The following is a 12,131-nucleotide window of genomic DNA, read 5'->3' on the forward strand; positions in this document are numbered from 1 at the left end:
AATTCCATTTAAATGAATGTGTAAAATACACAGATCTATGGAGACAGAAGGTAGATTAGTGGTTACATAGGGCTGGGGACCAGCTGATGGGGGGAAGGACGTGACCAGCGGACACAACGTTTCTTTTTGGGGGTGATGGAAATGACCTACAATCAGATTATGGTGATGGCTGCACAACTCTGTCAATATACTAAAAAAAAAAACATTAAAATTTTAAAAAATTAAACCTGAAATTAAAAAAACTGACCTGAAAAAGGGATCCTTTCTTAATGATCTGCCTCCATATTTTTCCTCGTAGTACTGTAAGAGGAAAGTCCACAGCACACACTGTAGGTAAGGCTAAAAGAAAAACAGGTTTTACAGCTCGTGACTGAGTCATTGGGGTTTTTTTTCCCCCGTGTACCAACAGAACCAAAACCACATACATCAGGTTCCTTACCATCACCGAAAAAATTCAACACAATTTTTTTTTGCATGTCATACAATGAGTTAAGAATAAATGTTAATGGACATATATACACTACCAAATGTAAAATAGATAGCTAGTGGGAAGCAGCCGCATAGCACAGGGAGATCAGCTCGGTGCTTTGTGACCACCTAGAGGGGTGGGGTAGGGAGGGTGGGAGGGAGACGCAAGAGGGAGGGGATATGGGGATATATGTATACATATAGCTGATTCATTCTGTTATACAGCAGAAACTAACTAGACATTGTAAAGCAATTATACTCCAATAAAGATGTTGAAAAAAAAAAAAAAAGAATAAATGTTAATACAAACCAAGGTAGATTTTTAGTAAAATGATCCTTCACATACTTTTCTACCTCTGTAAAGTTCATCTGTTGTCAGCTTCATAAATTATAATTTTAAAACAGCTTTGTTTTTGTTTCTATGGAAGCCAGAATTATCATTAAATAGTATTAATGACATGAAAAAAACAAGTACATTAAAGTGGATGTATTCAGTAAGTGAAATGCACATTAGCTAGCACTGACTAACACACTTGACTTCTTATGCACCTTCATTTTTATGCAACGGGATAAAAACTAAAAAGAGAGTTAAAATCACATGACCAAACCACTCATAAGGTAACATGCTAACACAGTTATTTCTTACCGATATAACGGCCACCAAAAGACTATCCCATGGGTTGTAGGTGTCCTCTTCTTTTTGAATATTCTTCCAAGAAATCTAAGACAAAAATTTTTGAAAATTTATATGTGGCTGTGATACTGTGATATAATGAAATGTGGTCTTTGACCACAGTTCCTGGCCCAGAACTTCTAAAACCCTTGGAATTTCCTGAGTGACAGAGGGGATAGGAGTGTCTCGCGCTGTATAAAACAAGCCCCTCACAACCTCAGCTGAGTCTACGCTAACGAGGGGACTCTCAAGGGAGGATGGAGGCTGACTGACAGAGGACCAGCCGGACTAGAGAGCTGGAACTTCCCGCCCCAGGTGCCACCACCAGGGAGGGGAGAAGAGCGCGGAGACTGGTTAGCTCATCTTGCCCAAGTCATGGGGCCTCCACAAAGCCTCTAACACGGGGCTCAGAGAGCATGCTCACGCGGGAGGACGGCTCACTTCCTTCAGGAGCTCTGCCCTTGGGACCCTTCTGGACCCTGCCCTGCGGCCCTCTCCACCTGGCTGTTTATTTGTGCATCCGTCACAATACGCCGGGAAGAGTAAACCAAGTGCTTCCCCGAGTTCTGGGAGCCAGTTCTAGAGCAAAGTACTGACCCCCGAGAAGGGGTCCAAGTCAGACAGAATGTGGGTGGCCTGGGGACCCACGACCTGTGACTGGAATCTGAAGCGGGGGGCCGCCTGCGGGACTGTCCCCTGAACCCGTGGGGTCTGCGCTAACTCTGGTCAGTGTCAGAACTGCTGAATGTCAGGGAAAACCCACACGTTTGGTGTCGGAAGTGCTGTGCGCAGAGGAACCAATTTTCTTTTAGCTGCAACGTGTAGAAACGTTCAGATTAAAATGAAAAAAATGCATTTAACAGCAAACACGTCTTCTCTATAAATTAGCTAGCTGTTAATATTTACAGCCATGTTTTGTAGTTAGATTAAAATCTTCCTCACACCAAAATATGCCTATCAGAGCAGGTATAAATTAAATTATAAACTTAAGCCAAAAAAAGGGAGGGGAGAGAGGTAAGGAGGTGTGTCAGTAGAATTAATCAGCAATCGTCCTAAATTAATAATTCATCATTTAATTTTTTTTCTAACCACAGAAATTGTTTTCTATTAACCAGGTTTAATAAAATTAATTTGTTCCTCTATTTTTTTCTTGAAAAAAAATCGCTCAAATTTTATTTTTCCTCATCCCTGTATAGTACAATACACTTGAAAAACTCCCCCAAAACACTCCCCCAAAACTCCCCAGTCCAACACATATGGACTGCAGTCAGATCATACTTCTAATTTATGTACATTGTTTTGGGCATGAAAGACCATGTAATGAACACAGTCTTTCTCCTTTGAGAATCTGCAGTTTAGAAACATGCTTGAAAAGATTCCACAGTAATTTTACATTTACTGCTACATTAATAATATTTAAATCAAGTACTAGCAGCCAACCTGAGTGTTTTTTTTTTTTTTACTACTTCAGTACAAGAGCTAAGATCCCAAAGATTAGGCAGTCATTATTCACCCTTCTTAAAAAACATCAGAACACCTAACAGACCTACCTTTATGAAACAAATCAGGCAACCCAGAAGCGGGTAGATTGGAATGGCTATGCACAAGGCATAATGAAGAATCACTGTAACTGTATATCCCATAAAATAAGTTATTTCGGTGACTGCAATGCAAGCCAATGCTGTCTAAAGAAAAAAAGGAGAAAACAAGTGAAAAGATGTTTAGCAATTTCAACCAAACTTACTGGGTGCCTCAGCATTAACTGTGTCTTTAATCTTCTAATAAAACCTGGAACCACAGCAGATACTTAGCCAGAAAGTGTCAGAGCGCCGACACCAGTTTTTCGTAGCTGGCATCCTTGTCATGCTAGTTGTTAAATGCAACAAAGTATCATCCCTTCGTGGAGTGGACGGGGCTGAAGACGCGCACACGCGCTAACAGATGCTGCTAGCTAGCTAAGCTCTGCACTCGGAAACGACACAGCAACCCTTTCAGTATAATCATGAAAAGAGTCCATGACTTGCAAATAACGGGCTAGGAAAAGCTGAGACGAAATAATATAAAATGTGACTTACCACAGAATAGATAAATGACCAAAATTCTTTGGTATTTACAATTTTTTTAAAAGTGAAAGAAGTAATATAGGTAAACAGAATAACTGATGGAACATATCCAATAAGGCAAAAAACCTGCAAGACAGAAATGTGTGTTTTTATGTAAAAATATGAGTAGCTAACCGTCCATATGATGTGAAATACCAGTCACACTAAATCATTAGGGAATAATTATTCTTCAAGTTTTATTGCTCAACAGATCGCTCCAAAAACACGGAAACTGTAGTTCCTTGAGGAGTTACTCCTAAATCAATAAAACTCATGTTTTTAACTGCTAACACAATCTTGAATAAAGCCATTTAAACTAAATACTATTTGAAGCTCTTTTTTTATGCCAAGTAAAATACTGTCTCTTACCATTTTATTATGAAAAGCAAGCATAGCTGGTTACGGCTTTATCAATCTCCATCAACTATTAGCTTCTATTTTACTGTACAGCACTTAATGCACTTTGTAAATTTTTAAGAAAAACATTTATTAAGTTATAAGGTGGAAATTAATCTGTAAGGTCAGGATGGCCTCTGGCAAAGCTCCTAAGCTGACTTTCAGCAACCCCAACCTACCAAGCTCTGTTTTTGCTTTTTTCTAATATAATTCATAGGAAAGGATCTAGTGTCAGTCATCGACATACGAATATGAATGCAAATCACACTCTTCCTTAGTATTTTAAGCCATACTTTAAATTATGGAATAAAAGAGCTTCTTCTTTGTGAAATTATTTTCAGGCACAGAGACAAAGAAGACATTTAAAGGAAGGACTGTTTAAGTATTCCTGATTACATACAAGTAGGCAGTCTACATGAAAGACCACCTCAGTTTCAACGAATTATTTCATAATGGTAAAGTTATTGTTTTTAAAAATCACTTAGGGCAATATAAACTGCACTGATTATAGGTATCGTATACAAAAATTAGATAGATGTCGGTTCTGTTTTCTGGAACATCACAATTACTCAATCAGACAATTACCACATTTATAAAGATCTAGCTTTTTAAAATAACATTTTATTTATAAATAGCATGAATACAACTGATGTTAACTTACCACAGAAAGGAACTTGACAGCATAAAAATATAATCCATAATGAAATGAAAATAAACTGCCTAACATCAAAGTAAGAACCACAGAGAATAAGGGGACGTCAACAAGAGCCTGTCCAATCCAGTATGCAGAAGGCAGAAGACCCGAAAGTTTAAGTTGAGTGTAAGCTTTGATCTAAAAAAAAAAAAGCAAAAATCGATTGTAATTTTAAACATCTTGCAAACGAAAAACTCTAGCAAATGGTTGTAGAACTCTTAATTTTACATCAACAAAAAAGGTCACATTCTGTCAACAGGTAATAAAAGCCCTCCTACAGCTAAATATAAATTCCATCTAGCCTGTAATCTGGCTCATTATTTCTGAGGTGTAAACATTTCAACAAAATTTTTCAGCATCAGGATACAGCAGTGCAGCTAAGAAACACAAAACTAAAATAAAGTTAAAAGGTGTCATGGGGGTTATAGCTGTGCAAACAGTAAGCAGCCAAAACATAACTGCTTTTGAAATTCTGTGGAAATAGAGAGAAAAATAGGTTTAAGAAAAAGGATTCTCACTTTTAAATACTGACCTTTCATGAAAACACTAATAAATGGCCAAGTACCCGCTGATTTACACAGGGCTTTCAGCTTAAGCACTGGTGATGCATTTGAAAGCCTTTTACACACTCCTGTGTATAAAAAATGTTAGCTGTTTCTTATTACCACAAGGGAATAGCATTTGCAAGTGTACAAACAGTAAACTTAAATGATCATTGTTTTCCTAACCCTCTCGTTATTTAATTTGAAATTTTAAGAATCTTTCATAAATCCAAATACCTAACAATCTTATTCAGTTGATTTTTGTCATCTATGAAACATCTGTTCATAATAATTGAATGTGTTATAAGAAAGAGCTAGCCATAGAGAAGGTAAGAGAAGAGTGGGCTATAAATATTAGTTAAGACAAAGAAGAGAAATGATTTTAAAAATGGACAACTTTCGTGTTCAATGAATTAGAAGAAGGAAAATATAAATTTCAATATAAGTATAAAAACATAGACCATGTCAAATGAAATGATTTTGGATAATCCATGCTTTTGTCATTCACACATTGCTGGTAGGAAAGCAAAATGGTTTACCCACCCTGAAAAACAGATCAACAATTTCTTACAAAACTAAACATGCAATCACCATACGACACAGCAAGTATACTCTCGGGCATTTATCCCAGAGAAATGAAAACTTACATTCACACAAAATGTGAATAGCATCTTAGTTCATAATAGTTAAAACTGGAAACAATCCAGCTCCACACCATGGAATACGACCCAGCAATAAAACTTTTAAAGCACATGACGAGCACTCAAATAATAAGTGAGGGTTATTACTATTACCGTAATAAATGTATTTATACTCCATTTACTTATTCTTGAAATAATAATTGCACAGAAGTCTTGCACTCACACAAGGTAGGTTAATTTTTTGTCTAAGATTTCTTATTAGTCAACTGCACCTGTAATTTTTTAACTGAGTCATTCATTACCTTATGATTCTCTGCATTCTCCATGGCAAAGTAAGGTGGCATCGCGGTAACAATAACCCCAAGTAAAGCTGCTTGAAAATACAGCTCAATTTTAAAAACTATGTCTGTAATTTCCTGAAAGACAACCACAGAATAAGAAATAGAAGTGAGAATAGCTTTATATCACGTTATTACTTTCTAAAAGACTATCAAAACCTCTGAAGAAACATGTTAGGATACCTACCCTAGACAACAGTCTACATGAAGCAACAGGCGGCAGAGTTAACACAGCGGGCTATAGTACCAATTTGACACATTAAACAGCTATAGGATCCTGAGCAAATTATCGTCCTTCCATTTTCGTACGGAAGTACACAGAACAATACAGCACAGTAATTAAGGTTCACCATTTAGTTAAAAACAATACTGTAGTGAAGCGCAGTTAACCCGTCTACCAGCGGTTCTACGCAACGAACGTGACCCCCTCAGGACGACCGTGATGCCGTCCCCGGGGCCTGCACCGCGCTATGAGCCGGCTGGGGCCCGGGGACCCTCCTTTCCTCCCCTGGGAGAAGTCACCCCCCAGCTCGGCTTCCTACGGAACCAGGAGCTTCTTACTCCCCGCAGGGGGAACTGTGACCCCGACAGCCTGTGGCTCCAGGTGCGGACACAGCAAACGTCTCCAGACAACCTCGTAAACCGCCGGTGCCCTAGATGCAAGCTACCCAGAACCACGCTCAGTGCCACGGGATGATGTGGAGAGAGGCTGCGTCCTGTCGGCCCCGGCCTCCCGAGTTTCTAGCAATAAAGCCAGTTCCTTAATTCATGCCACGTGACGTTGCAGAATTTGTCCCAAACTCCGGTACCTTACAGTGGAAGACCCAGACAGAGCCAACCAATGTGTAAGCTGAGTAGCACAAGAAGTGGAGATTAATGAGATGCCAGTTGGACTCAATTACACAGAATCTCATCATCGAAGGGGAAAAAATGTGGAACGTGAACAAGATTATATCTGTGAATAGGGAACTTTAAAAAGTCTCACTCTTTCCCTCTGGTTTTAAACAACGGTATGGTTGTATGTCAGTGTTTGATGTTAAATGTTAAGAAGCAAGATCTTTTCTAATAGTTACAGATACACACAAATGTGGTAACATCATAAGGACATGCACGGGAATTAAACATTTTGAACTGTGGAGGAAAGAAGGAGGAAAGAAGACAAGACTGGGCAGGGGTGCACTGGAGGTTTCACCTGTGTCTGTAACGTTTTAATAAATAAGAAAAAATAAGATACTAACATTTGAAATATGTGGCTACTAGATACACAGTTGTTTATTTTCTGTAGGATTGAAATATTTCACAACAACAGCAACAAAAATCACAGGGATGATCTACAACTTCGATGATGATTTCTATATCACCTATGCACTGCTGACTCACAAATATTTATTTCCTGCCCAGAAATCTCTCCAGATTCATACCTTCAAATGCCACCAGGATAACCAATCCCTCCACAGGCCCAAAGCTGAAATCAATATCTCCATTCCACCAAAACAAAGCCAAAATCTCTCTTCTGCCTATATTCTCAAAATTGGTGAATGATACTACTACTATGTACCGCTTTACCCCCAAAATGTAAGAAATACGATGCCTCACAAAAGCAAGAGTGATAGAGTATGTCACGTTTTTTAACAGAGTTGCAAAACTCTATGAACATAATAAAAACCACTGAATTGTACATTCATATGGGTGAATCAGATGGTGTTTGAAGTACATCTCAGTAAAGCTTTTGAAAAACAGTATGGCAACGGAAAGCAGAAAATGCTATTACCGAAAGATATTTGTCCATTTATTTTTCAACATATGAAAAACAACACTAGTATCCAGAGAAAAATGTTGACTATTTTCCTGGAGACTTAAGTGGCTTTTCATATCTATAATCCAACTGTCTGGCCTAGAGGAAAAATGACTGGGTGACTTCTCAAGGTTCAATACCCAGCATCTAGATTTCAGATGAACAATATTCATTTTTAATTATCTAAATTTTTCTTCTCTGACTAATATAAAAACTACTCATGCTTTACAAAAATATCAGTACCGAGACAGAACCTCCTTGACCATGAAGCAAACTCATACTAGAGACTCCTAAACCCAGGATGTGAACCATCCCCAGCTCAAGTTTTAAGACTAGGAGATGTCACAAGATGAACTTCTACAGATTTCATCTGTTATTATCACTTGGCTTTTAATAGTTATTTTATGCACACACGCACACACGCATAAATATTTTTAAGTTTGCTTACTTGAACGAATGGGGTATTCCAGACCTGGATGCTTTCAGTCACATTTGAATGATAAAGATAGTAGTTACTAATGATATTCATCAATACAGGTAAAGAATAAACCATAGTACTGTTGAAAACAGCAGTAAAAACATAGTCCTACAATTCAAAAAAATAGTTATTATATAGTATACATAAATATAAATGAATATATGATTGCTATGTACCAAGCTTTTCTCACCAGCTAAGTTAACTCTCACTGTACTGAAAACTGGTTCAACAAATCATAGAAATAATACTCAATGATAGATAAAAATAACCTGGTTTGGAATCTAGATATTTTGATATTTTAAACAAAAAAATAACATAAAAAGAATTAAATTCTTCAGAGCTTTATTTATTGGTCCTCCATCAGGGCATAAAATATATCCTAAGTAAACACAGCCAGCTATTTCCAAATGTAAATTTTAATTTCCAACTAATAAGGTCAAATCAGCAAACGATTGATTTTAGAGGAAATATCTTAATCCCACACACTACTCTTACCTTTTCTGACTGCATCACATTTAAAGCTGCGCTGTGTGGAGCGGCAGACGCGTAGTCACTGTCATTAAACATTGTCACCATTATGTCCTGGTTGGTGAAAAAGCTAAGAAGATCACTGATATCTGAGTCTGGTATTAGAAGATAAGCAAATAACAAAGAATCAGTTTAAATGAGAAACAGACACAGGCTTTTAGTAACACTTAGAGCTCTGTTTTTTTTTTTGCTTGTTTGTGTGTTGTTTTTTTTTTTTTTTTTTTTTAATTAATTAATTTATTTATTTATTTATGGCTGTGTTGGGTCTTCGTTTCTGTGCGAGGGCTTTCTCTAGTTGCGGCAAGCGGGGGCCACTCTTCATCGCCGTGCGCGGGCCTCTCACTGTCGCGGCCTCTCTTGTTGCGGAGCACAGGCTCCAGACGCGCAGGCTCAGTAATTGTGGCTCACGGGCCCAGCTGCTCCGCGGCATGTGGGATCTTCCCAGACCAGGGCTCGAACCCGTGTGCCCTGCATTAGCAGGCAGATTCTCAACCCCTGCGCCACCAGGGAATCCCCCTAGAGCTCTGTTTTTGAAGAAGTATTTTCTCTCCATTAGCTAAGACATGATTAAGAACATTGGCTCTGGGACCAGTCAGCATGGATTCAAATCCAGGTCCGGACGCGCAGACCTCAGAACAGAGCCTGACACACAGCAACTGCGCCATTTCAGCTGCCGCTGCTGCTACTGATACTACCCGCATTCAGAGTTTACCTATAATATGTGCGATCTGGTTCAACGGTGAGAGTAAAAACCTAGCTGGCAGTTTTATGCTACAAGGTAACCTGCCACGCTCAGAGAGGGAGGAGCCAGGGTGAGGAGTTAGGTGGCATCACTCCCTGGAGGACTGCTGCATGCTCTGAACAGACAAATTGCATAAATGTCAACTGCGTTACTACTTTAAAATAGTAAAACCCATAACCAGGTCTCCATCTATATTCTCTAAATAGCCTGGAGCCAAGGGGGGAGATTCTGAATCCTGTCCGAGGTCTAAATCTATACCAACGTGCCTGATGAGTGGAAACAGTTCTCGGTCCGTCATCACAAAAGCCAGGATTCAAGGACGGACAAGGGTGGCTTTGAGAGAAATCAAAACCAAACAAAGGAAAACACTGGCAGTAACTGAGTAGCATGGCCGGTGGCTCAGACTCAGCAACAAACGTGAATGTCAGAGAGAACGGTGCTTTTAGTGATAAGACATCTACTCCCAACCTAGTGCCTTAACTGATCTCTCACTTCCAGATGCCAGAGAGGCTCTGTCCTCTCGAGAAGAGGGCTCTATTATAACTGAAGGAACTGTATCACCTGTGATAACAGAAAGCTTTGCCAGGAGGATAAGACACCAACCAATATATACACACAGAGACCAGTGAACCCTAAAGGAAATGTGCCTTTAGGACCAGCAACAAGGTCTAGGAAAATGTGACATAGATAGATAGATAGATAGAAAGACAGACGGATGTAAGCAACTCTAGAAATACTTAAAATTAACAGATGGGACAAAACTTTGAAAATACTATAATTTCTGCAGATCAGTGAGAGTGAACGCCAAGCAGAAATACTTGAGATAATGTACAATTCCCCAAACACACAAAAAAAGTCACAATATCAGAGTGTAAGGCTCCACGTAGTACTGTCTTTCAGCAATGTGAAATGTAAATTAAAACCAAAATAAGAATTCTAATGGGAGCAATAAATTGCGAAGCATAACATTTTCTATTCAAGAGTGCTTTCTATCACTAAATACCTTCTTCCTCCAAAAGAATAAAGGTTACATCACAAACAGAGAGCTAGAATTGAAGAGTGATGATTGTAACGGCCATCTGTAACTGTCCCTAACTATGACTATTATTTTAACACCGGGCAAAGCTTTTCAGTTAATAGTGAATCAAAAAGGAAAGATACTAGAATACAGGTGAAGTGTTGGGAAATGTTAAACTCCAAAGAATTTGTGCATGTAGAAAGGGTAAACGAAATGCAACTTTCCAACATATTTCAGCAAGATAAGCAAATGAAGCTGCTTCTGTTTTACTGTAAACGACAGAGTTAGCTCACTTTCCTCTTCAAGAACCTTGGGATTATAAACTATCCACACAGATGGGAGACGGTGTAGAAACATCTAATTCACGTCAAATTCTGAATTAGGTTTTAATATTTTGAAAATCAAAGTCCTATATCAGGTTTTTAAAAATTTATTCTGAGGTTTGTGCAAAGCCGTATGTCTTAAAATTTCTTTCATATTTGATGTAATTATGTAATAAAAAGAATCAATAGCAAGTCCAAAAATATCCATTACAAATTTAATGTATGTGATCATAGAGATTTCTAAGACAATCGTCCTTAGTTCTAGTTTTTCAGATAGTCCTTAAAAATTGTTCAAACACTTCTATTTAGATATATAACTGCATAAATATTACATGCCGTAACTCTTTCTAAAGAGGGTGTTTCAACTTCTGAAGTTTATTTTGCGCATCATAAACTTTGAGATGAAACATGCTGCTCTGAGAATAATGTCGCTACTCTTAAAAAAGGAAATTTTATGATTATAAACAGTATAAATCAGAACATTTTTAAAACTGTCATCTACACTTAAACCAAAATTTCATTTCTGTAATATATTACTCAGCATCAGTGAGGAGTTTTACTTAATTTAGGTTCATGCACGCAGACCACGCCTTTCCCGTATATATATTTCTAAAATCCAAATCTCTGACCTATATCTACCCCTCACCCCAGGCCCCACCAACACACATTCACAAACCTGCACATACTCTCACCGGTAGAATTTTGAAGAAGCAGACTTGTTCTGTATTTATCAGGTTTATCTCCAGGTTTTAGGAAGTATAAGTCTGGAGCAAGTTTGATAGGAACAACAGCATTTTTAAAAGAGTGATGCACCAAAAACATAAAAATCTGAACTGAGAAAAAAATTAAAAGCAGAAGCAACCTGAAAGGAAAAAAATACACAGTTCAAGGCACATTAATATGTAAATCTACAAAACAATCTTCCTTCACATGACAGTTAAAAGGTACTCATTAAAAAAAAAAAAAAAGCTTGAAAAATTTGCACCTGGGAGTACAAATTCTACTCTCCAAAATGGTCTCATGACAATATTGGAAAGAAAGCCAATATTCAATGATAAAATTAAAAGTTATAAAAGTATATTTTAGATCAGAGCCACCCTGAAATTGTTATAGGGCATGTAAACCTGTAGTTATAACTTAAAAACAAAACAGACATTGTATCACATTTATATCTCTATTCTCCTGAAGGAACTATTCCCTGCCCTACCTCTATCCTATGTACTCTCCAAATATTTTAGAAAATATCTGATACAAAAATATTTTAGATGCAGTGAAGAAAATAAAAATACAGTGAAAACTGAGGATGACTCGTATCTTTGAAATGTCATCCTAACCACATCAATTTCCATTTCTCCTCTACAGTGAGTGATAAGGACCATCGTGTGCCGCTGGC

The 12,131-nt window shown here is 38.0% G+C and overlaps 1 protein-coding gene across 8 annotated transcripts in view; it reads right to left on the bottom strand.

Moving 5' to 3' along the window:
• Nucleotides 1–12,131, bottom strand: part of ABCA5 (ATP binding cassette subfamily A member 5) — a 63,394-nt gene that overhangs the window by 13,321 nt on the left and 37,942 nt on the right. For all 8 annotated transcript variants that reach the window (XM_059908252.1, XM_059908254.1, XM_059908256.1 and 5 more), the window contains 9 exons: nt 11,431–11,600; nt 8,623–8,750; nt 8,098–8,235; nt 5,819–5,932; nt 4,301–4,471; nt 3,217–3,330; nt 2,692–2,826; nt 1,115–1,189; nt 248–339 (listed from right to left, as the gene is read on the bottom strand). In XM_059908252.1, the coding sequence (XP_059764235.1) occupies nt 248–339; nt 1,115–1,189; nt 2,692–2,826; nt 3,217–3,330; nt 4,301–4,471; nt 5,819–5,932; nt 8,098–8,235; nt 8,623–8,750; nt 11,431–11,600 (1,137 nt within the window). The remainder of the gene's footprint in view (nt 1–247; nt 340–1,114; nt 1,190–2,691; nt 2,827–3,216; nt 3,331–4,300; nt 4,472–5,818; nt 5,933–8,097; nt 8,236–8,622; nt 8,751–11,430; nt 11,601–12,131) is intronic.

This window comes from Balaenoptera ricei, chromosome 20 (assembly GCF_028023285.1).
Source record: "Balaenoptera ricei isolate mBalRic1 chromosome 20, mBalRic1.hap2, whole genome shotgun sequence".
Classification (NCBI taxonomy): Eukaryota; Metazoa; Chordata; class Mammalia; order Artiodactyla; family Balaenopteridae; genus Balaenoptera; species Balaenoptera ricei.